Here is a 26,049-nt window from a genome sequence, read left to right as displayed (position 1 = left end):
AGGGGAGAGAGGAGGGGTAAGGGAAAAAGAGGACGGATTGAGAAGCTCATCTGGAAGCAATACATTCTAACACGTGGAAGATTCCACTACGAAAGAACACTGAGTCCTTGCCCTCTTCCCACAAACACGCAAACACGCAGAGACAGAAAAGTTGTATATCAGTGCCAGATACGAGACACGAAACTCTGTTTTGTCGGTACTGCGGCAGAAGGTCACAGAGCTGCGTCAATGAGTCTTCATGCTTCCACCAAATCTACATTTTGGTGATTGATGGCAGGAAACGTGGCAACAATTCACAACATTCTTGTCATGGAGTCAAACACAACATTTCTATGTATTATTTTTCCCTCCCTCCCTCCCTCCCTCCCTCCCTCCCTCCCTCCCTCCCTCCCTCCCTCCCTCCCTCCCTCCCCCCCCCCTCCCTCCCTCCCCTCCCTCCCCTCCCTCCCCTCCCTGCCCTGAGAATGACAGTGATATTTCAAAGTTTTCCCTAACGTAGCCTAGTATCTAACTCAAATGCTGAAAAGCTCTTTGGGTTCTTAACATTGCAAGAAAATTTAAGATGCTTTCCAATCTTGTCTTTATAGCAAACCATTTCTGGATACATAAGACAAGTGTGTTTAACTTGAGCTCCATCAACATGAAGTTCAGCTCTTCATTTTCAGCCATTTTCCTCCTCTGAAACCTCTAGGAAAGTTTCCATGCGTCTCCTTCCTTTAATAAAACCTGTTGAGAAACTCCTGGTAGGTCTGTCTGTGTGCCGAGGCCGCGGGCACAAAATGGCCACCAGGATGAGTCAGCTCCTGAGGCTCCTGGAACAGGGGGAGGAGCTCCAATCTCATCCTATCAGGAATGACCTGATCTTCCTTTCCGGAAACGTGCAGGGAGGAGATGATGAGTGGAGAGAACATGCAGCCAGACTAGATCAAGATCAAGAAGAACGTGTAGCCAGACTAGAACAAGATCAAGAAGAACGTGTAGCCAGACTAGAACAAGATCAAGAAGAATGTGTAGCCAGACTAGAACAAGATCAAGAAGAACGTGTAGCCAGACTAGAACAAGATCAAGAAGAATGTGTAGCCAGACTAGAACAAGATCAAGAAGAACGTGTAGCCAGACTAGAACAAGCACAATGTGCGCATGCCATTCGATTGAAAGAGACAGATCTGGAAGCACTCTGAATCCAGTCAGACCATCCCGAATCCAGTCAGACCTTCCTGAAACCAGTCAGACCTTCCTGAATCCAGTCAGGCCATCCTGAATCCAGTCAGGCCATCCTGAATCCAGTCAGGCCATCCTGAATCCAGTCAGACCATCCTGAATCCAGTCAGACCATCCTGAATCCAGTCAGACCATCCTGAATCCAGTCAGGCCATCCTGAATCCAGTCAGACCATCCTGAATCCAGTCAGACCACCCTGAAACGTCAACAGAGTTTGATCGTGTTCGGAACAGCCGGCTTGTACCATCTTTCAACGAAAAGGAGATGGGTATATTTATCCACTACCGTTCAACAGTTTGGGGTCACTTAGAAATGTCCTTGTTTTTGAAAGAAAAGCAAATTCTTTGTCCATTAAAATAAAAAAAATAACATCAAATTGATCAGAAATACACTGTAATTTTCAACCTCTCCCATCTCCCAGTCTGTAATCCCCACGTGTTTTAAATTGACTACCATAATTTGTGTTCCCAAGAACTCTTAAGGTTTCATGCCACATTTACATTTACATTTAAGTCATTTCAGACGCTCTTATCCAGAAGCCACTTACAAAGTGCATTCACCTTATGACATCCAGTAGAACAGTCACTTTACAATAGTGCATCTAAATCTGAGAAGGATTACTTATCCTATCCTAGGTATTCCTTAAAGTTTGGGGTTTCAGGTGTCTCCGGAAGCTGGTGATTGACTCCGCTGTCCTGGCGTCGTGAGGGGAGTTTGTTCCACCATTGGGGGCCAGAGCAGCGAACAGTTTTGACTGGGCTGGGAACTATATTTCAGTGGTAGGGAGGCCAGCAGGCCAGAGGTGGATGAACAGTTTGTTTGGGTGTAGGGCCTGATCAGAGCCTGGAGGTATGTGCCTTGTTTTGAAAGAAAAGCACCATGGTCTTTGTCCATTAAACTGGAAGCCAAAAAGCGGGGTGACATCAGAACTTGGGAAGGTTGAAACCATACACTGCGGCGTTCTGGATGAGTTGTAGGGGTTTAATGGCACAGGCAGGAGCCCAGCCTCCAGCAGTCAGTAATCCAGACGGGAGATGACAAGTGCCTGGATTAGGACCTGCATAATTTGTGTGAGGCAAGAACTCTGCGGATGTTTAGAGCATGAACCAATGTAGACATTGGTAATGTTGTAAATGACTATTGTAGCTGTAGTTTTGTATGGAATATCTACATAGTCATACAACATTAGAAAACTCTTTTGCAATTATGTTAGCACAGCTGAAAACTTTTGTCCTGATTAAAGAAGCAATAAAACTGGCCTTCTTTAGGCTTGTTGAGTATCTGGAGCATCAGCATTTGTGGGTTCAATTACAGGCTAAAAATGACCAGAAACAAATAACTTTCTTCTGAAATCAGTGTATTCTTGTTCTGAGAAATGATGGCTATTCCATGCAAGAAATTGCCACGAATCTGAAGATCTCGTACAACGCTGTGTACTACTCCCTTCACCGAACAGAGCAAACTGGCTCTAACCAGAATAGAAAGAGGAGTGGGAGGCCATGGTGCACAACCAAGCAAGAGGTCAAGTGCATTAGAGTATCTCGTTTGAGAAACAGACTTTTAACAAGTCCTCAACTGGCAGCTTCATTAAATAGTACCCGCAAAACACCAGTCTCAACGTCAGGCAGAGTTGCAAAGAAAAAGCCATATCTCAGACTGGCCAATAAAAATAAAAGATAAAGATGGACAAAAGAACACAGACAGAGGAACCCTTTCTTGTTGACATTGGGGGAGAGATTGTTGCTCCAGCATCACTCTGACCTCCTCCCCGTAGGCTGACTCATCATCGCCAGTGATCAGGCCTACCACCGTCAAGTCATCAGAGAACTTGATAATGGTGTTGGAGTCGTACAGTCATGGGTGAACAGGGAGTACAGGAGGGGAGTAAGCAGAAACCACTGTGGTAAGCGTGGAGGAGGTGATGTTGCCTCCCTACCTGGGGTCGGTCCGTCAAGATGTCCAGGGTCCAGTTGCAGAGGGAGGTGTTCAGACCCAGTCCTACGCTTGGTGATGAGCTTGGAGGGGACAATGCTGTTGAAGGCTGAGCTGTAGTCAATGAACAGCATTCTCACATAGGTATTCCTCTTATCTAGGTGGGTGAGGGCAGTGTGGAGAGCAATTGAGATTGCGTCATCTGTGGATCTGTTGGGGCGGTATGTAAATTGGAGTGGGTCTAGTGTGTCTGGGATGATAGAGTTAATGTGTGCCATAACCAGCCTCTCAAAGCCCTTCATGATTACAGAAGTGAGTGCTACAGGGCGGTAGTCATTGTGGCATGAAACCTTAAGAGTTCTTGGGAACACAAATGATGGTAGTCAATTTAAAACATGTGGGGATTACGGACTGGGAGTTGGAGAGGTTGAAAATTACTGTGAATATACCTGCCAGCTGTTCTGCACCTACTCTGAGAATGTGCCCTGGAATACCGTCAGGGCCCTCGGCCTTGCCGGTGTTGACCTTATTAAAGAGCCACTCACGTCGGCCTCAGAGAGTGAGATCACCCAATCCTCTGGATCGGTGACGACCCTCTCACCGGCTCGATGTTGTTGTTTTCAAAGCGTGCATAAAAATGCATTGAATTCGTCTGGGAGAGGCATTGTTAGGCAGATCACGGTTGGGTCTTCCTTTGTAATCCGTAATGGAATGTAGTCCCTGCCACATTTGGCGAGCATTGGAGCCTGTGTAATATGATTCCACTATATTGTCCTTTTACTCGTTTATTAACGCTGCAGCAGTCATAACGGGACTTCTTGTACTTATTCCTGTCTTCGGTCGTAACCTCAGGGTTGTTTACAATAGTTCTGTGTGCGGTAGTCATTTTCTTTAGTTCAGTGCCAACCTCTGTGTTAATCCAGGACTTCTGATTGGGGAAGCAGCGAATCCTCACCGTTGGGACAACGTAGCCGATACATTTTTTTTATGAAGTCGGTGACGGAGGTAGTTAGCTCGTCAATGTTATCGGGGGAGTCTCGAAACATATTCCAATCAGCGCAAAGCAAAGCAGTCCTGTAGCATAACCTCTGATTATAGAGACCATTTCTAAATGGAGCTTCTGCTTGTAAACAGGAAGCAAGAGTACCGAGTCATGATCTTATTTGCTGAATGGCGGAAGAGGGAGGGCCTTGTATGCTTGCTTGTGGTCAGAATAGAAGTGGTCTAGGACTTTATCGCCCCTAGTGGCATTGGAGACATGTTGATGGAAGTTGAGCATCATGTGTCTTAGTCACGCCAAATTAAAATCGCTGGGGAACCAGAAAGGCAGCCTCTGGGTGTAGGTTTTCATGCTTGTTAATAGTGCAGTTCGTTAAGCACCAGCTTGTTATTTCACTTGTCCTGAGGTGGAATGTATAACAACAGTCACGATAACTGCTGAAAACTCCCTCGGGAGGTAGAAGGGTCGGCATTTGACCATCAGGTATTCTAAGACGGGTCAGCAGCGGGTCGACACTTCCACCACGCTGGAGTTAGAACAACAGTTGGAGTTGATATAGAGGCAAACCCCTCCCCCCCTCGACTTGCCTGACTCCACTGTCCTGTCCGCCCGGTGAATGGAGATTCCATCGAGTTGGATAGTCGTGTGAGGGTATCTTGTCCAAGAGCCGTGTTTCTGACAAGCAAAGAATATTGCAGTTGAGAGTCCCGTTGGTAGCAGATCAACGATCAGAAGTTATCCATCTTATCATTGAGTGACTGTACATTGGCCAGTAGAAAGGAGGGAAGAGGTGACCGGGTTTAATAACTACCGATTTACCGGGTTTAATAACTACCGATCTACCGGGTTTAATAACTACCGATCTACTGATCAAAAGTTCTTGTTGGTTGTAAGAAAATAATAGCATGAAAATAGAGTAACATTAAATGACAAAGTAGTCACGTTACAGCCTTATTCTAAAAATGGATTCAATCGTTTTTTATTTCTCATCAATCTACACACAATACCACATAATGACATCCCAATACCACATAATGACATCACAATACCACATAATGACATCACAATACCACATAATGACATCACAATACCACATAACGACATCACAATACCACATAATGACATCACAATACCACATAATGACATCACAATCACAATACCACATAATGACATCACAATACAACATAATGACATCACAATACCACATAATGACATCACAATACCACATAATGACATCACAATACCACATAATGACATCCCAATACCACATAATGACATCACAATACCACATAATGACATCACAATACAACATAATGACATCACAATACCACATAATGACATCACAATACCACATAATGACATCACAATACCACATAATGACATCCCAATACCACATAATGACATCACAATACCACATAATGACATCACAATAGCACATAATGACATCCCAATACCACATAATGACATCACAATACCACATAATGACATCCCAATACCACATAATGACATCCCAATACCACATAATGACATCCCAATACCACATAATGACATCACAATACCACATAATGACAAAGCAAAAACAGGTATTTAGACATTTTTTCAAATGTATGAAAAAAAACCTGAAATATCAAATTTACATAAGTATTCAGACCCTTTACTCAGTCCTTTGGTGAAGCACCTTTGGCAGCGATTACAAGTCTTATTGGGTATGACGCTACAAGCTTAGCACACCTGTATTTGTGGAGTTTCTCCCATTCTTCTCTGCAGATCCTCTCAAGCTCTGTCAGGTTGGATGGGGAGTTTCTCCCAGCTTTTTCAGGACCCTCTCAGAGATGTTGGATGGGGGTTTTCAAGTTCTTCCTCAAACAAAGCATTTGGTTGGATGGGGAGTCCTCTCAGATCAGAGGCTGTCAGGGGATGACCAGGGATGTTCTCTGTTTAGTGAGTCCTCCAGATCAGAGGCAGTAGTGATGACCAGGGATGTTCTCTGTTTAGTGAGTCCTCCAGATCAGAGGTAGTAGTGATGAACAGGGATGTTCTCTGTTTAGTGAGTCCGCCAGATCAGAGGCAGTAGGGATGACCAGGGATGTTCTCTGTTTAGTGGGTCCTCCAGATCAGAGGCAGTAGTGATGAACAGGGATGTTCTCTGTTTAGTGAGTCCGCCAGATCAGAGGCAGTAGGGATGACCAGGGATGTTCTCTGTTTAGTGAGTCCTCCACATCAGAGGCAGTAGGGATGACCAGGGAGGTTCTCTTGATAAGTGCATGAATTTGACCATTTTCCTGTCCCTCTAAGCATTGAAAATGTAACTAGTACTTTGGGTTGTCAGGGAATATGTATGCAATAAAAAGTACATAATTTTCTTTTGGAATGTAGTGAAGTAAAAGTTGTCAAACATAAAATACAGATACTCCATTAAAACTACTTAAGTAGTAATTTAAAGTCTTTTTACTTTAGTAGCACTTTAAAGTATTTTGACTTAAGTAGTACTTAAAAGTCTATTTACTTAAGTAGTACTTTAAAGTATTTTTACTTAAAAGTAGTACTTTAAAGTCTTTTTACTTAAGTAGTACTTTAAAGTCTTTTTACTTAAGTAGTACTTTAAAGTCTTTTTACTGAAGTACTTTACACCAATGAACATCGGTAACATCCAAAATGACACCCGATCCACCTTAGGATTTCCTGGCTAAAAGTAGGGCACTCTAAAGTGACATTGCAGACACAAACATTTATTTTGTACTGTATGTATATTTCACTGTGACATTATTTTTGTACTTTTATTTTTTATTGATTTGAATGTACTGAATGTAACGATTAAAAAAAAACAACAACTACTAAATCAATGATTATTTTATGTCCTGTTCATCTTTACCCGTTAAACAATCAATCGGGTGCAGGTGGAAAAGGTTGAACAATAATGTCCTGAGAGACAAAGAGGAAACAAAAGGGTTCATATCAGAGCCGTGTGATTGTTGGTTGGTTGGACGGTTACATTCCATGCCCATAATTAGGAATATAGATAATGAAATCTGATCTCAGATCTGTCGTTGAAGGCAACATTTGCCTCAAAGGGAGAGATGGAGGATAACGATCATAGCAGCTCGCTGCCTCCATCTAGTGGATGGACACTGTTATTTAATGATTGTTTATTTAAAGGCAAACACACATACAAAGAGAGAGAGAGAGAGAGAGAGAGAGAGAAGAGAGAGAGGAGAGAAGAGAGAGAAGAGAGAGAAGAGAGAGAGAGAAGAGAGAGAGAGAGAGAGAGAGAGAGAGAGAGAGAGAGAGAGAGAGAGAGAGAGAGAGAGAGAGAGAGAGAGAGAGAGAGAGAAGAGAGAGAGAGAGGTTAGTATCTAATGCTTATGCATAATATTAAATCAATGTACAATTCGTGAACAAACACTCGGACGTGACTTTTCCCCGTATCAGCGCCGACTTTGCTGATAGCTACTTTGAGGAAAAATGTTTTTACTGCGACTGATATGTTTGTTCCACCTAGCTATCGTTACACGAATGCACTAACTATACGACGCTCTAGATAACAGCATCTACTAAATGACAAAAATGTAAAAATGGGTGGGAACAAGGTTCGGGAAATCTGATCCTAGATCTGTGGATAGGTTAGTATCTATCGCTAGTGACATAGCAACAGATACAATATAGACAGTTCAATCGAGTCCACTGGACTGAAGCTGGCATCGAGACCGCTGAACTGAAGCTGGCATCGAGTCCACTGGACTGAAGCTGGCATCGAGTCCACTGGACTGAAGCTGGCATCGAGACCGCTGAACTGAAGCTGGCATCGAGGCAACTGGACTGAAGCTGGCATCGAGACCGCTGAACTGAAGCTGGCATCGAGACCACAGAACTGAAGCTGGCATCGAGTCCACTGGACTGAAGCTGGGAAGCTGGCATCCACTGGACTGAAGCTGGCATCGAGACCGCTGAACTGAAAGCTGAAGCTGGCATCGAGGTCCACTGGACTGAAGCTGGCATCGAGACCGCTGAACTGGCATCGAGGCTAGCTGGCATCGAGACCACAGAACTGAAGCTGGCATCGAGGACTGAAGCTGGCATCGAGACCGCTGAACTGAAGCTGGCATCGAGGCAACTGGACTGAAGCTGGCATCGAGACCACTGAACTGAAGCTGGCATCGAGACCGCAGAACTGAAGCTGACACTGAACTGAAGCTGCTGGCATCGAGACCTGCTGGACTGAAGCTGGCATCGAGACCACTTAACTGAAGCTGGCATCGAGACCGCTTAACTGAAGCTGGCATCGAGAGACAGTCCACTGAACTGCATCGAGACCTCTTAACTGAAGCTGGCATCGAGACCGCTGGACTGAAGCTGGCATCGAGACCGCTGGACTGAAGCTGGCATCGAGACCGCTTAACTGAAGCTGGCATCGAGAACTGAAGCTGGCACTGAACTGAAGCTGGCTGGCACGAGACTGCTTAACTGAAGCTGGCATCGAGACCACTGAACTGAAGCTGGCATCGAGACCACTTAACTGAAGCTGGCATCGAGACCGCTAGACTGAAGCTGGCATCGAGACCGCTGGACTGAAGCTGGCATCCAGACCGCTCAACTGAAGCTTGCATCGAGACCACAGAACTGAAGCTGGCATCGAGTCCACTGGACTGAAGCTGGCATTGAGACCGCTGAACTAAAGCTGGCATCGAGACCGCTGGACTGAAGCTGGCATCGAGGCAACTGGACTGAAGCTGGCATCGAGGCAACTGGACTGAAGCTGGCATCGAGACCACTGAATTGAAGCTGGCATCGAGTCCACTGGACTGGAGCTGGCATCGAGAAGGCTTAACTGAAGCTGGCATCGAGACCTCTTAACTGAAGCTGGCATCGAGGCAACTGGACTGAAGCTGGCATCGAGACCATTGAACTGAAGCTGGCATCGAGACCGCTTAACTGAAGCTGGCATCGAGACAGCTGAACTGAAGCTGGCTGGCATCGAGACTGCTGGACTGAAGCTGGCATCGAGACCGCTGGACTGAAGCTGGCATCCAGACCGCTTAACTGAAGCTTGCATCTAGACCACTTCACTGAAGCTGGCATCGAGACCTCTTAACTGAAGCTGGCATCGAGACCGCTAGACTGAAGCTGGCATCGAGTCCACTGGACTGAAGCTGGCATCGAGACCGCTGAACTGAAGCTGGCATCGAGACCACTGAACTGAAGCTGGCATCGAGAACGCTGAACTGAAGCTGGCTGGCATCGAGACTGCTGGACTGAAGCTGGCATCGAGACCACTGAACTGAAGCTGGCATCGAGACCACTTAACTGAAGCTGGCATCGAGACCGCTAGACTGAAGCTGGCATCGAGACCGCTGGACTGAAGCTGGCATCCAGACCGCTCAACTGAAGCTTGCATCGAGACCACTTAACTGAAGCTGGCATCGAGACTCTCAACTGAAGCTTGCATCGAGACCACTTAACTGAGGCTGGCATCGAGACCGCTGGACTGAAGCTGGCATCGAGACCACTGAACTGAAGCTGGCATCGAGAACGCTGGACTGAAGCTAGCATCGAGACCGCTGAACTGAAGCTGGCTGGCATCGAGACTGCTGGACTGAAGCTGGCATCGAGACCACTGAACTGAAGCTGGCATCGAGACCGCTGGACTGAAGCTGGCATTGAGACCGCTGAACTGAAGCTGGCATCGAGAATGCTGGACTGAAGCTGGCATTGAGACTGCTGAACTGAAGCTGGCATCGAGACCGCTGGACTGAAGCTGGCATCCAGACTGCTTAAGTGAAGCTGGCATCGAAACCGCTTTGTCCTAAAAATGCTTTCCAGTTTCACTGACGCGCAGCTAACTCGCTTGTGATGGCTGATGCGCCTAAAGCCTCCCTCTCTCTTGTTTCACTTTGTAAAACAATGGATTGTAGCCCAATAACAAGGAACAGCGTTCCCGACCTAAGACTGTTCCTTGTTAATGGGATACAATCCACAGCTACGCTATTTAAAAACAAAAAGCCTTATCGTGGTGTAGTAGGCTATTCTGAATTATTTCTGAACAGACAGCAGTAATTATATAACTTTGGCAAACGTATTTACATTTATCAATGGTGATGCAGTTCCTTCAGAAACCTTCTCGCGATTCTATTAGGAAATAAATGACGAAGTGCAACGCTGGAGAGATGAGAGTTTGCAGCCTGATGTCTTATCAGAGCAGAGAGAGGGAGAGAGATCATAGAAAGTGGGTCTCGTTTTTGTTATGCGAGATATACTGGCGTGCTTCTCACACATAAGTTACAATGTTGCTCAAACCAAATAGGCTCCGGAACAAAACAGTCCAAAGCGTAGAAGATCCGGCTCAAATTAAGCACTGATGACGAGCCTTCAGATGGTGATGGTGGGGAGATTTTTAGTCTTCGGCAACTGTTGCTGTACCACAGCAAGTGAGCGAATGAGGGGTAAGTTGAAATATTTACATTTCAAAATGTTTACCCATTGTTATAAATATAAGAAATGGATTATTGCACAGAGTAATCGCAGCATTGTTTGAACTTGAACCCGAAAAGTTGCTGGATCGAATCCTCGATCTGACAAAGTAAACATCTGTCGTCCTGCCCCACTGTTCACAATTTACGTTTTATGGCTTTTGTGTCATGTATTAAAGTCTATGATACCCTGATGAAGACAGCTTGGCTGTCGTAACGTTGGTAATTACATGTTTGCATCTGAGCTCCTAGAGTGTGCGGCTCTCTTTTTATTTTGAAGTTTTCTACTCTGCATCGCCAGCACCTCGCCGAAATAGGTGTGCGTTTCTTTTTCTTCTAGATGTATTAAAGTCTCACCTTGGCGAAATGACCACATTTGGGCTTTTAAAAGTGAACTTATGAACGGCTGAACGTAAACGGAAGGCCTGCAAACGTCAATTATTCTATGAGGATATGATGGGAAGTCACAACGTTGCGGACTACGCCTCAACCTTGATCCCAGAAACCTGCCACAACTTGAACGTTCTGTTTTAAAACAATTGATCGTGTTGTTGGTGCCCCTCTAATAGTGATATTGTCGATGCGCAGATCTATTTGAACAGTTTTCACGATTCTTTACAGAAAATATAGACAAAATATTGAATCCCAGATTGACAGTAGCCAACCCACACCAGTATTTCTGGTCAGGGGGCACTTCAAGGCAACTATTCTGAGACCATCTACTGCTTCCTTTTCCTCATTTGAGTCTCTCCTTGATACTGTAGCTCACCACGAAGACCTGCCCCTTAGACGTGGTCCCTACTAGACTACTCAGAGGACTACTGTTGGCCCCAACATTGTGTCTATTGTTAGTCTCCCTGACCTCTAGTTCCTTTCCAGACTATTTTAAAACTGCTCTGCATAAACATCTTCTTAAAAAGCATAGACCCCCCCTTACTCACTGAATAGTTGACAAACCATACTCTAAACTTCTTAGTATCAACAACTTATTTTTTTTAATTGTCGGGCTTCCGCCATTGAATGCTCTATCCTAGTTCTCTATCCTAGTTCTCTATCCTAGTTCTCTATCCTAGTTCTCTATCTCCTAGTTCTCTATCTCCTAGTTCTCTATCTCCTAGTTCTCTATCCTAGTTCTCTATCCTAGTTCTCTATCACATAGTTCTCTATCTCCTAGTTCTCTATCTCCTAGTTCTCTATCTCCTAGTTCTCTATCTCCTAGTTCTCTATCTCCTAGTTCTCTATCCTAGTTCTCTATCCTAGTTCTCTATCCTAGTTCTCTATCTCATAGTTCTCTATCTCATAGTTCTCTATCTCCTAGTTCTCTATCCTAGTTCTCTATCCTAGTTCTCTATCTCCTAGTTCTCTATCCTAGTTCTCTATCCTAGTTCTCTATCTCCTAGTTCTCTATTATAGTTCTCTATTCTAGTTCTCTATCCTAGTTCTCTATCCTAGTTCTCTATCCTAGTTCTCTATCCTAGTTCTCTATCCTAGTTCTCTATCTCCTAGTTCTCTATCCTAGTTCTCTATCCTAGTTCTCTATCTCCTAGTTCTCTATCTCCTAGTTCTCTATGTATCCCTGTGTATGTTTTCCCTTTGTGACATCATCCTCTGTCATGATTCCGTTTCACTGCTATGTGGATGACAAGCAGCTTTCTTTACCAATCAGACCCAGTGATCAGGCAAATTAAATCACATTTTATTGGTCACAGTCACGTGGTTAGCAGATGTTAATGCGAGTGTAGTGAAATGCTTGTTCATCTAGTTCTGACAGTGCAGTAATATCTAACAAGTAATCTAACAACTCCACAACAACTACCTAATACACACAAATCTGAAGGGATGGAATAAGAATATGTACATATAAATATGTGGATGAGCGATGACCAAGCTGCATAGGCAAGATGCAATAGATGGTATAAAATACAGTATATACATATGATATGAGTAATGTAAGATATGTAAACATTATTAAAGTGACTGTAATCCCTTTATTAAAGTGGCCAATGATTTCAGTATATACGTATGAGATGAGTATGTAGACAAAGTAAACAGTGGCATAGTTAAAGTGGCTAGTGATACATATATTACATAAGGATGCAGTCGATGATGTAGAGTACAGTATATACGTATGCATATGAGATGAATAATGTAGGGTAAGTAACATTATATAAGGTAGCATTGTTTAAAGTGGCTAGTGATATATTTACATAATTTCCCATCAATTCCCATTATTAAAGTGGCTGGAGTTGGGTCAGTGTCAATGACAGTGTGTTGGCAGCAGCCTCTCTGTGTTAGTGATGGCTGTTTAACAGTCTGATGGCCTTGAGATATGAGCTGTTTTTCAGTCTTTTGGTCCCAGCTTTGATGCACCTGTACTGACTTCGCCTTCTGGATGGTAAGCGGGGTGAATGATCTTGGCCTTCCTGTGACATCGGGTGGTGTAGGTGTCCTGAAGGGAAGATAGTTTGCCCCTGGTGATGTGTTGTGCAGACCTCACTACCCTCTGGAGAGCCTTACAGTTGTGGGCGGTACAGTTGCCATACCAGGCGGTGATACAGCCCGACAGGATGCTCTCAATTGTGCCCCTGTAAAAGTTTGTGAGGGTTTTAGGTGACAGCCAAATTTCTTCAGCCTTCTCTGTGATGTTTACGCCGAGGAGCTTAAAACTTTCCACCTTCTCAACTGCTGTCCCTTCGATGTGGATAGGGGGATGCTCCTGCTTCCTGGAGTCCACGATCATCTCCTTTGTTTTGTTGACGTTGAGTGAGAGGTTGTTTTCCAAACATCACACTCCGAGTAAAATAAAATGGTGATCCTAACTGACCTAAAACAGGGGATTTTTACAAGGGTTAAATGTCAGGAATAGTGAAACTGAGTTTAAATGTATTTGGCTAAGGTGTATGTAAACTTCCGACTTCAACTGTAAGTATTCAGACCCTTTACTTTGAGACTTAAAATTGAGCTCAGGTGCATCCTGTTTCCATTGATCATCCTTGAGATGTTTCTACAACTTGATTGGAGTCCACTTGAGGTAAATGCAAATGCTTGGACATGATTTGGAAAGGCACACACCTGTCTATATATGGTCCCACAGTTGACAGTGCATGTCAGAGCAAAAACCAAGCCATGAGGTCAAAGGAATTGTCCGTAGAGGTCCGAGACAGGATTGTGTCGAGGCACAGATGTACAGAGGGGTACCAAAAATGTCTGCAGCCTTGAAAGGTCCCCAAGACCACAGTGGCCTCCATCATTCTTAAATGGAAGAAGTTTGGAACCACCAAGACCCTTCCTAGAGCTGGCTGTCTAAACTGAGCAATCAGGGGGAGAAGGGCCTTGGTCAGGGAGGTGACCAAGAACCCGATGATCACTCTGACAGAGCTCTAGAGTTCCTCTGTGGAGATGGGAGAACCTTCCATAAGGACAACCATCTCTGCAGCACTCCACCAATCGGGCCTTAATGGTAGAGTGGCCAGACGGAAGCTACTCCACCAATCGGGCCTTCATGGTAGAGTGGGAGAACCTTCCAGAAGGACAACCATCTCTGCAGCACTCCACCAATCGGGCCTTCATGGTAGAGTGGCTAGTGGGAAGCTACTCCACCAATCGGGCCTTCATGGTAGAGTGGCTAGTGGGAAGCTACTCCACCAATCGGGCCTTCATGGTAGAGAGGCTAGTGGGAAGCTACTCCACCAATCAGGCCTTCATGGTAGAGTGGCCAGACGGAAGCTACTCCACCAATCGGGCCTTCATGGTAGAGAGGCTAGTGGGAAGCTACTCCACCAATTGGGCCTTCATGGTAGAGTGGCTAGTGGGAAGCTACTCCACCGATCGGTCCTTCATGGTAGAGTGGCTAGTGGGAAGCTACTCCACCGATCGGGCCTTCATGGTAGAGTGGCTAGTGGGAAGCTACTCCACCAATCGAGCCTTCATGGTAGAGTGGCTAGTGGGAAGCTACTCCACCAATCGGGCCTTCATGGTAGAGTGGCTAGTGGGGAAGCTACTCCACCAATCAGGCCTTCATGGTAGAGAGGCTAGTGGGAAGCTACTCCACCAATCAGGCCTTCATGGTAGAGTGGCCAGACGGAAGCTACTCCACCAATCGGGCCTTCATGGTAGAGAGGCTAGTGGGAAGCTACTCCACCAATCGGGCCTTCATGGTAGAGTGGCTAGTGGGAAGCTACTCCACCAATCGGGCCTTCATGGTAGAGTGGCTAGTGGGAAGCTACTCCACCGATCGGGCCTTCATGGTAGAGTGGCTAGTGGGAAGCTACTCCACCGATCGGGCCTTCATGGTAGAGTGGCTAGTGGGAAGCTACTCCACCGATCGGGCCTTCATGGTAGAGTGGCTAGTGGGAAGCTACTCCACCAATCGGGCCTTCATGGTAGAGTGGCTAGTGGGAAGCTACTCCACCAATTGGGCCTTCATGGTTGAGTGGCTAGTGGGAAGCTACTCCACCGATCGGGCCTTCATGGTAGAGTGGCTAGTGGGAAGCTACTCCACCGATCGGGCCTTCATGGTAGAGTGGCTAGTGGGAAGCTACTCCACCGATCGGGCCTTCATGGTAGAGAGGCTAGTGGGGAAGCTACTCCACCGATCGGGCCTTCATGGTAGAGTGGCTAGTGGGAAGCTACTCCACCGATCGGGCCTTCATGGTAGAGTGGCTAGTGGGAAGCTACTCCACCGATCGGGCCTTCATGGTAGAGTGGCTAGTGGGAAGCTACTCCACCAATCCTTCATGGTAGAGTGGCTAGTGCGAAGCTACTCCACCAATCGGGCCTTCATGGTAGAGTGGCTAGTGGGAAGCTACTCCACCAATCGGGCCTTCATGGTAGAGTGGCTAGTGCGAAGCTACTCCACCAATCGGGCCTTCATGGTAGAGTGGCTAGTGGGAAGCTACTCCACCAATCGGGCCTTCATGGTAGAGTGGCCAGTCGGAAGCTACTCCACCAATCGGGCCTTCATGGTAGAGAGGCTAGTGGGAAGCTACTCCACCAATCGGGCCTTCATGGTAGAGTGGCTAGTGGGAAGCTACTCCACCAATCGGGCCTTCATGGTAGAGTGGCTAGTGGGAAGCTACTCCACCGATCGGGCCTTCATGGTAGAGTGGCTAGTGGGAAGCTACTCCACCAATTGGACCTTCATGGTTGAGTGGCTAGTGGGAAGCTACTCCACCGATCGGGCCTTCATGGTAGAGTGGCTAGTGGGAAGCTACTCCACCGATCGGGCCTTCATGGTAGAGTGGCTAGTGGGAAGCTACTCCACCGATCGGGCCTTCATGGTAGAGAGGCTAGTGGGAAGCTACTCCACCAATCGGGCCTTCATGGTAGAGTGGCTAGTGGGAAGCTACTCCACCGATCGGGCCTTCATGGTAGAGTGGCTTTGGGAAGCTACTCCACCAATCCTTCATGGTAGAGTGGCTAGTGGGAAGCTACTCCACCAATCGGGCCTTCATGGTAGAGTGGCTAGTGGGAAGCTACTCCACCAATCCTTCATGGTAGAGTGGCTAGTGGGAAGCTACTCCACCAATCGGGCCTTCATGGTAGAGTGGCTAGTGGGAAGCTACTCCACCAATTGGGCCTTCATGGTAGAGTGGCTAGTGGGAAGCTACTCCACCAATTGGGCCTTCATGGTAGAGTGGCTAGTGGGAAGCTACTCCACCAATCGGGCCTTCATGGTAGAGTGGCTAGTGGGAAGCTACTCCACCAATCGAGCCTTCATGGTAGAGTGGCTAGTGGGAAGCTACTCCACCAATCGGGCCTTCATGGTAGAGTGGCCAGACGGAAGCTACTCCACCAATCGGGCCTTCATGGTAGAGAGGCTATGGGAAGCTACTCCACCAATCGGGCCTTCATGGTAGAGTGGCAGTGGGAAGCTACTCCACCAATTGGGCCTTCATGGTTGAGTGGCTAGTGGGAAGCTACTCCACCGATCGGGCCTTCATGGTAGAGTGGCTAGTGGGAAGCTACTCCACCAATTGGACCTTCATGGTTGAGTGGCTAGTGGGAAGCTACTCCACCGATCGGGCCTTCATGGTAGAGTGGCTAGTGGGAAGCTACTCCACCGATCGGGCCTTCATGGTAGAGTGGCTAGTGGGAAGCTACTCCACCGATCGGGCCTTCATGGTAGAGGCTAGTGGAAGCTACTCCACCAATCGGGCCTTCATGGTAGAGTGGCTAGTGGGAAGCTACTCCACCGATCGGGCCTTCATGGTAGAGTGGCTAGTGGGAAGCTACTCCACCAATCCTTCATGGTAGAGTGGCTAGTGGGAAGCTACTCCACCAATCGGGCCTTCATGGTAGAGTGGCTAGTGGGAAGCTACTCCACCAATCCTTCATGGTAGAGTGGCTAGTGGGAAGCTACTCCACCAATCGGGCCTTCATGGTAGAGTGGCTAGTGGGAAGCTACTCCACCAATTGGGCCTTCATGGTAGAGTGGCTAGTGGGAAGCTACTCCACCAATCCTTCATGGTAGAGTGGCTAGTGGGAAGCTACTCCACCAATCGGGCCTTCATGGTAGAGTGGCTAGTGGGAAGCTACTCCACCAATTGGGCCTTCATGGTAGAGTGGCTAGACGGAAGCTACTCCACCGATCGGGCCTTCATGGTAGAGTGGCCAGACGGAAGCTACTCCACCGATCGGGCCTTCATGGTAGAGTGGCTAGTGGGAAGCTACTCCACCAATCGGGCCTTCATGGTAGAGTGGCTAGTGGGAAGCTACTCCACCAATTGGGCCTTCATGGTTGAGTGGCTAGTGGGAAGCTACTCCACCGATCGGGCCTTCATGGTAGAGTGGCTAGTGGGAAGCTACTCCACCGATCGGGCCTTCATGGTAGAGTGGCTAGTGGGAAGCTACTCCACCGATCGGGCCTTCATGGTAGAGTGGCTAGTGGGAAGCTACTCCACCGATCGGGCCTTCATGGTAGAGTGGCTAGTGGGAAGCTACTCCACCAATCGGGCCTTCATGGTAGAGTGGCTAGTGGGAAGCTACTCCACCGATCGGGCCTTCATGGTAGAGTGGCTAGTGGGAAGCTACTCCACCAATCCTTCATGGTAGAGTGGCTAGTGGGAAGCTACTCCACCAATCGGGCCTTCATGGTAGAGTGGCTAGTGGGAAGCTACTCCACCAATCGGGCCTTCATGGTAGAGTGGCTAGTGGGGAAGCTACTCCACCAATCAGGCCTTCATGGTAGAGAGGCTAGTGGGAAGCTACTCCACCAATCAGGCCTTCATGGTAGAGTGGCCAGACGGAAGCTACTCCACCAATCGGGCCTTCATGGTAGAGAGGCTAGTGGGAAGCTACTCCACCAATCGGGCCTTCATGGTAGAGTGGCTAGTGGGAAGCTACTCCACCAATTGGGCCTTCATGGTTGAGTGGCTAGTGGGAAGCTACTCCACCGATCGGGCCTTCATGGTAGAGTGGCTAGTGGGAAGCTACTCCACCAATTGGACCTTCATGGTTGAGTGGCTAGTGGGAAGCTACTCCACCGATCGGGCCTTCATGGTAGAGTGGCTAGTGGGAAGCTACTCCACCGATCGGGCCTTCGTGGTAGAGTGGCTAGTGGGAAGCTACTCCACCGATCGGGCCTTCATGGTAGAGAGGCTAGTGGGAAGCTACTCCACCAATCGGGCCTTCATGGTAGAGTGGTTGGGAAGCTACTCCACCAATCGGGCCTTCATGGTAGAGTGGCTAGTGGGAAGCTACTCCACCAATCCTTCATGGTAGAGTGGCTAGTGGGAAGCTACTCCACCAATCGGGCCTTCATGGTAGAGTGGCTAGTGGGAAGCTACTCCACCAATCGGGCCTTCATGGTAGAGTGGCTAGTGGGAAGCTACTCCACCAATCCTTCATGGTAGAGTGGCTAGTGGGAAGCTACTCCACCAATCGGGCCTTCATGGTAGAGTGGCTAGTGCGAAGCTACTCCACCAATCGGGCCTTCATGGTAGAGTGGCTAGTGGGAAGCTACTCCACCAATCGGGCCTTCATGGTAGAGTGGCTAGTGCGAAGCTACTCCACCAATCGGGCCTTCATGGTAGAGTGGCTAGTGGGAAGCTACTCCACCAATCGGGCCTTCATGGTAGAGTGGCTAGTGGGAAGCTGAGGGAAAGATGTATCTCTGATATCTGTGGTCGTCGTGTCTGACATAAAGAATGTATCACTGTGTTGTTCTCAATAAACCTAGTCCTGAACTAAAGAGCCTGGATCCTCTCTAGGTTTCATCCTAGGTTTTGGACTTTCTAGGGAGTTTTTCCTTGCCACCGTGCTTCTACACCTGCATTGCTTGCTGTTTGGGGTTTTAGGCTGGGTTTCTGTACAGCACTTTGAGATATCAGCTGATGTAAGAAGGGCTTTATAAATACATTTGATTGAGTTCAGTAGAGAATCTCTATGGATAATGATTTTTAACCCTGGACTAGGTTTAATCTGTGTCTGGGAAATCGGCCCTCTAGTGGTATAACTGTATCAGTACACCCGTAGCACTTTTATTTTTATCTAGAACTAAAAAGGGTTCTTCAGCTGTCCCCATACGAGAACCCTTTTGAAGAAACACTTTTGGTTCCATGTAGAACCATTTCCGCAGAGAGTTCTACATGGAACCCGAAAGAGTTTAACCTGGAACCAAAAAAAAAAAGAAAAAAAAGGGTTCACCTGTTTATACAGCCGCAGAATACGTTTGGAACCCTTTTTTGTTCTAAGTGTTCGGGAGTGCAGTTCACACAGACAGACAGCAGGGGGAGACAATGCTCTGCTCTATTGGACGGAACACTGCAGGCTTTTGTTCCATTCCAGCACTAACAAACTTGATGCTAACATAACTAAATGATCAGACAGACATTGTTTAGTTAAATCTGGGGGAGGAGAGTTAGTATGGGACTAGGACGGAACCTCCCTCCAGCCATGCTTGTACCAATCCGTTACTTTATGCCTGCTTGAGTAGAGTGAACGAGTGTATACTTCTGGAGAGAGGGAAGCTCAATGGATACATTTATTTGTACAGTGACGGGTTTAGACCGCTCCTGTAGATTATACTGTACATTCACCTGGGACCAGGTGATTTTTCAGGGACATCAGTCAAAATGCCTAGAAGTGAGTACAATTTAAAAAATCAAGTCAATAAAAATAAAAAAAACAAGTACATAGATGCTATTGGGCCTAAATGTAGATATGATAAGTGATATGATTTAGTAGATAAAATGGTTAAGGTTTGTTTTAACGAGTTTGGCGTTTTTGTGTTGTTAGAAAGAAAAAAAAAATCTATATCTATTAATGTAATTTTATTTTTTTGACGAAGCGAACTCATCCACTCACGTTTCGAACGCGCATGATTTACTTCCCCTTGCTTGGCGCGTTCATGTTCCCCCCTATATGCAGTATTTATTTGTTTACAACATCTACAAAATGTTTATCTTGTTGTTGTTTTAACTCGTTCGCAAATATCGTCAGTATTTACTGTGAGCTAATCATGTATGGAGGAAATGTTTGGTCCAGTCGCTATATGGTTAAATTCCTCTTGATTAACGGATAGCCATGTTGGTTTCTGCACTCTGAGATTACGACAAAGCTTTTGAAATCTTTTCATATATATATATATTTTTTGCAATTACTGTTTGGTCAACAAGGAATCACAAAAAAACTCAGTGTCACACAATAAGGCGAATGTCAACTATGATGTTGCGTTTGAATGGATTTATCAAGCTATCGGCTCGGGGGGGGGGGGGGGGCAGGAACATTTGTCATGAAAGTCTGGTTGGGTCATATCGTCACACTGATTTCGGGGCGTGTCATGTGAAACCTATTGAAACCTATTGAAGCCTCTGCATATCCATCACATGGGACAGAAGGCTCACATTTGAACTAATGTGAAAACACTCATTTACACACACATGCATATTTATGAATTTTATTAAAAATTCATTTTGTTATACCTTTGTTTCAACAAGGAACACAGAGTGAGATCAAGGTCTCTGTTACAACTGGGCCCTGACCGAGGTCTCTGTTACAGCTGGGCCCTGACCGAGGTCTCTGTTACAGCTGGGCCCTGACCAAGGTCTCTGTTACAGCTGGGCCCTGATCAAGGTCTCTGTTACAGCTGGGCCCTGACCAAGGTCTCTGTTACAGCTGGGCCCTGACCGAGGTCTCTGTTACAGCTGGGCCCTGACCAAGGTCTCTGTTACAGCTGGGCCCTGACCAAGGTCTCTGTTACAGCTGGGCCCTGACCGAGGTCTCTGTTACAGCTGGGCCCTGACCAAGGTCTCTGTTACAGCTGGGCCCTGACCAAGGTCTCTGTTACAGCTGGGCCCTGACCGAGGTCTCTGTTACAACTGGGCCCTGATCAAGGTCTCTGTTACAACTGGGCCCTGACCGAGGTCTCTGTTACAGCTGGGCCCTGACCGAGGTCTCTGTTACAGCTGGGCCCTGACCGAGGTCTCTGTTACAGCTGGGCCCTGACCGAGGTCTCTGTTACAGCTGGGCCCTGACCGAGGTCTCTGTTACAGCTGGGCCCTGACCAAGGTCTCTGTTACAGCTGGGCCCTGCGTATACATGTTTACACGTACAGTTTAGGTACAATGATTTAAGAAACTACACAAAACTACACAAAACACAATAAAAACATACAGCAACAGATTACATTTACACACAGGTTATTCTACTAACAGGTTATTCCACTAACAGGTTATTCCCCTTAACAGGTTATTCCCCTTAACAGGTTATTCCCCTTAACAGGTTATTCCCCTTAACAGGTTATTCCCCTTAACAGGTTATTCCCCTAACAGGTTATTCCACTAACAGGTTATTCCACTAACAGGTTATTCCACTAACAGGTTATTCCCCTAACAGGTTATTCCCCTAACAGGTTATTCCCCTAACAGGTTATTCCCCTAACAGGTTATTCCCCTAACAGGTTATTCCCTAACAGGTTATTCCCCTAACCCTAACAGGTTATTCCACTAACAGGTTATTCCCCTAACAGGTTATTCCCCTAACAGGTTATTCCCTAACAGGTTATTCTAACCCTAACAGGTTATTCCCTAACAGGTTATTCCCTAACAGGTTATTCCCCTAACAGGTTATTCCCCTAACAGGTTATTCCCTAACAGGTTATTCCCTAACAGGTTATTCCCTAACAGGTTATTCCACTAACAGGTTATTCCCTAACAGGTTATTCCCCTAACAGGTTATTCCCCTAACAGGTTATTCCCTAACAGGTTATTCCCCTAACAGGTTATTCCACTAACAGGTTATTCTACTAACAGGTTATTCCCTAACAGGTTATTCCCCTAACAGGTTATTCCCCTAACAGGTTATTCCACTAACAGGTTACTAAGGTTATTCCACTAACAGGTTATTCCCTAACAGGTTATTCCCCTAACAGGTTATTCTACTACGGGTTACAGGTTATTCCCCTAACAGGTTATTCCACTAACAGGTTATTCCCACAGGTTATTAACAGGTTATTCACTAACAGGTTATTCTACTAACAGGTTATTCCCTAACAGGTTATTCCCCTAACAGGTTATTCCCTAACAGGTTATTCCCCTAACAGGTTATTCCACTAACAGGTTATTCCCCTAACAGGTTATTCCCTAACAGGTTATTCCACTAACAGGTTATTCCCCTAACAGGTTATTCCCCTAACAGGTTATTCCCCTAACAGGTTATTCCACTAACAGGTTATTCCACTAACAGGTTATTCCACTAACAGGTTATTCCACTAACAGGTTATTCCACTAACAGGTTATTCCCCTAACAGGTTATTCCCCTAACAGGTTATTCCACTAACAGGTTATTCCCCTAACAGGTTATTCCCCTAACAGGTTATTCTACTGCCAGGTTATTCTACTGCCAGGTTATTCCCCTAACAGGTTATTCCCCTAACAGGTTATTCCCCTAACAGGTTATTCCCCTAACAGGTTATTCTACTTACAGGTTATTCCCCTAACAGGTTATTCCCCTAACAGGTTATTCCCCTAACAGGTTATTCTCCTAACAGGTTATTCCATCCTAACAGGTTATTCCCCTAACAGGTTATTCCCCCTAACAGGTTATTCCACTAACAGGTTATTCTACTAACAGGTTATTCTACTAACAGGTTATTCTACTAACAGGTTATTCTACTAACAGGTTATTCTACTAACAGGTTATTCCACTAACAGGTTATTCCACTAACAGGTTATTCCCCTAACAGGTTATTCTCCTAACAGGTTATTCTCCTAACAGGTTATTTCCCCCTAACAGGTTATTCCCCCTAACAGGTTATTCCCCCTAACAGGTTATTCCCCCTAACAGGTTATTCCCCCTAACAGGTTATTCCACTAACAGGTTATTCCCCTAACAGGTTATTCCCCTAACAGGTTATTCCCCTAACAGGTTATTCCCCTAACAGGTTATTCCCCTAACAGGTTATTCCCCTAACAGGTTATTCTACTAACAGGTTAATGGGCGACAGGGGGACAACAGTCTCAGGTTTAAGTTTAGTCTGCAGGCTATTCCACAGGCAAGGAGCGTAACAGGAAAAGGCAGCCCTACCTGTGGAAATCACATGGGCCTCAAGTGGAATCCATGCTTGAGACCTGGTTTTAGGAATTATAATTCTGATATTGATGAGTGATGTTAAATAAGAAGGTTATTAGCTTATTCAGAAGTGCTTTATAGACAAACACGAAGCATGTTGTTCTCCCCTAACAGGACAGAAGTTATTCCAACCCACATTATGATATAAAACACAGTGGTGAGTTCTGTAGCCAGCACCAGTATAAACCTGAGTGGTGAGTTCTGTAGCCACCGTTAATAAACCTGAGTGGTGAGTTCTGTAGCCAGCACCAGTAATAAACCAGGAGTGGTGAGTTCTGTAGCCAGCACCAGTAATAAACCTGAGTGGTGAGTTCTGTAGCCACCGTAATAAACCTGAGTGGTGAGTTCTAACAGGTTATTCCCCTAGCCACCGTAATAAACCTGTTATTCCCTAAGTGGTGAGTTCTGTTATTAGCCAGTTATTCCACCAGTTATTCCATAAACCTAACAGGAGTGGTGAGTTCTGTAGCCACCGTAATAAACCTGAGTGGTGAGTTCTGTAGCCACCGTAATAAACCTGAGTGGTGAGTTCTGTAGCCACCGTAATAAACCTGAGTGGTGAGTTCTGTAGCCAGCACCAGTAATAAACCTGAGTGGTGAGTTCTGTAGCCAGCACCAGTAATAAACCTGAGTGGTGAGTTCTTAGCCACCGTAATAAACCTGAGTGGTGAGTTCTGTAGCCACCAGTAATAAACCTGAGTGGTGAGTTCTGTAGCCAGCACCAGTAATAAACCTGAGTGGTGAGTTCTGTAGCCAGCACCAGTAATAAACCTGAGTGGTGAGTTCTGTAGCCAGCACCAGTAATAAACCTGAGTGGTGAGTTCTGTAGCCAGCACCAGTAATAAACCTGAGTGGTGAGTTCTGTAGCCAGCACCAGTAATAAACCTGAGTGGTGAGTTCTGTAGCCAGCACCAGTAATAAACCTGATTGGTGAGTTCTGTAGCCAGCACCAGTAATAAACCTGAGTGGTGAGTTCTGTAGCCACCGTAATAAACCTGAGTGGTGAGTTCTGTAGCCACCGTAATAAACCTGAGTGGTGAGTTCTGTAGCCACCGTAATAAACCTGAGTGGTGAGTTCTGTAGCCACCGTAATAAACCTGAGTGGTGAGTTCTGTAGCCACCGTAATAAACCTGAGTGGTGAGTTCTGGTAGTTCCAGCACCAGTAATAAACCTGAGTGGTGAGTTCTGTAGCCAGCACCCGTAATAAACCTGAGTGGTGAGTTCTGTAGCCAGCACCAGTAATAAACCTGAGTGGTGAGTTCTGTAGCCAGCACCAGTAATAAACCTGAGTGGTGAGTTCTGTAGCCAGCACCAGTAATAAACCCTAGCCAGGTAATAAACAGTGGTGAGTTCTGTAGCCAGCACCAGTAATAAACCTGAGTGGTGAGTTCTGTAGCCACCGTAATAAACCTGAGTGGTGAGTTCTGTAGCCAGGACCCGTAATAAACCTGAGTGGTGAGTTCTGTAGCCACCGTAATAAACCTGAGTGGTGAGTTCTGTAGCCACCGTAATAAACCTGAGTGGTGAGTTCTGTAGCCAGGACCCGTAATAAACCTGAGTGGTTAGAACACAGACACTGGACAGAGATATGGCTTTTTCAATCCTCTGCCTAGAAGGCCAGCATCCCAGAGTCCCTCTTCAATTTCATGGTTGTTTTAATGTGTTTTCTTTCAAAAACAAGCACATTTCTACGTGACCCCAAACTTTTCAATGGTAGTGTATACATTTTCACAGCGTTACCATGGAGTCTTATGAAGAATAATCCACAGTTCTGAAGCACCGTATGCTTACAGGTTAGCGCCTTCTCGTATATTCCTGCACTGAAAAACAATTAAATAAAACTGCTTTAATTGACATATTAAACATGTGTGTGTGTGTCTGATCTGCCATTCAAACATTTAGCTCTTACTAAAGATGGGAAAATGTCGAGAGACATTTCAGAACTGTTCACAAGAATTATTCCCTAACTGACTTTCCAGCTAACAGTAAAAGAGTTGAATTCTCAACTAGCTGCCTAACAATCAAAGGCTCAAAATCATTCAGGTGATTTTATTTTTACCTTTATTTAACCAGGCAAGTCAGTTAAGAACAAATTCTTATTTTCAATGACGGCCTGGGAACAGTGGGTTCACTGCCTGTTCAGGGGCAGAACGACAGATTTGTACCTTGTCAGCTCGGGAATTTGAACTTGCAACCTTCCCGGTTACTAGTCCAACGCTTGACCACTAGGCTACCCTGCCGCCTTATTCTACACTCTAACCACTAGGCTACCCTGCCGCCTCTACACTCTAACCACTAGGCTACCCTGCCGCCTCTACACTCTAACCACTAGGCTACCCTGCCGCCTCTACACTCTAACCACTAGGCTACCCTGCCGCCCCTACACTCTAACCACTAGGCTACCCTGCCGCCCCTACACTCTAACCACTAGGCTACCCTACCGCCCCTACACTCTAACCACTAGGCTACCCTACGGCCCCTACACTCTAACCACTAGACTACCCTGCCGCCCTACACTCTAACCACTAGACTACCCTGCCGCCCCCCTACACTCTAACCACTAGGCTACCCCGCCCCTACACTCTAACCACTAGGTTACCCTACCGCCCCTACACTCTAACCACTAGGTTTACCCTGCCGCCCCTACACTCTAACCACTAGACTACCCTGCCGCCCCTACACTCTAACCACTAGGCTACCTGCCGCCTCTACACTCTAACCACTAGGCTACCCTGCCCCCTACACTCTAACCACTAGACTACCTAACCCCCTACACTCTAACCACTAGGCTACCCTGCCCCCCTACACTCTAACCACTAGGCTACCTGCCCCCTACACTCTAACCACTAGGCTACCCTACT

At 46.4% G+C, this 26,049-nt stretch overlaps 1 protein-coding gene and 2 long non-coding RNA genes across 4 annotated transcripts in view; 2 read left to right on the top strand and 1 right to left on the bottom strand.

Moving 5' to 3' along the window:
• Positions 1–10,140: 10,140 nt before the first annotated feature.
• The window catches only part of LOC118380367 (globoside alpha-1,3-N-acetylgalactosaminyltransferase 1-like), an 80,638-nt gene continuing 64,729 nt past the window's right edge, over positions 10,141–26,049 (top strand). The window contains exon 1 of one of the 2 annotated variants that reach the window (XM_052529104.1): positions 10,141–10,590. In XM_052529104.1, coding sequence (XP_052385064.1) covers positions 10,506–10,590 — 85 coding nt within the window. In that variant the 5' untranslated portion in view covers positions 10,141–10,505. Of the gene's footprint in view, positions 10,591–19,554; positions 19,702–26,049 lie in introns of those variants that run through there. The other variant, XM_052529105.1, reaches the window with a different exon arrangement.
• Positions 20,606–21,188, top strand: LOC127932995 (uncharacterized). Its single transcript, XR_008146729.1, has 3 exons — positions 20,606–20,662; positions 20,750–20,894; positions 21,098–21,188. It is a non-coding gene; the product is annotated as an uncharacterized LOC127932995 (long non-coding RNA).
• Positions 23,666–24,499, bottom strand: LOC127932997 (uncharacterized). Its single transcript, XR_008146731.1, has 3 exons — positions 24,398–24,499; positions 23,883–24,110; positions 23,666–23,814 (listed from the first exon to the last, which is right to left on the bottom strand). It is a non-coding gene; the product is annotated as an uncharacterized LOC127932997 (long non-coding RNA).

Source organism: Oncorhynchus keta, chromosome 11, assembly GCF_023373465.1.
Source record: "Oncorhynchus keta strain PuntledgeMale-10-30-2019 chromosome 11, Oket_V2, whole genome shotgun sequence".
Taxonomy (NCBI): Eukaryota; Metazoa; Chordata; class Actinopteri; order Salmoniformes; family Salmonidae; genus Oncorhynchus; species Oncorhynchus keta.
The sequence above is the reverse complement of the archived record's forward strand: the minus strand, read 5'-3'. Positions and strand labels throughout refer to the sequence as shown.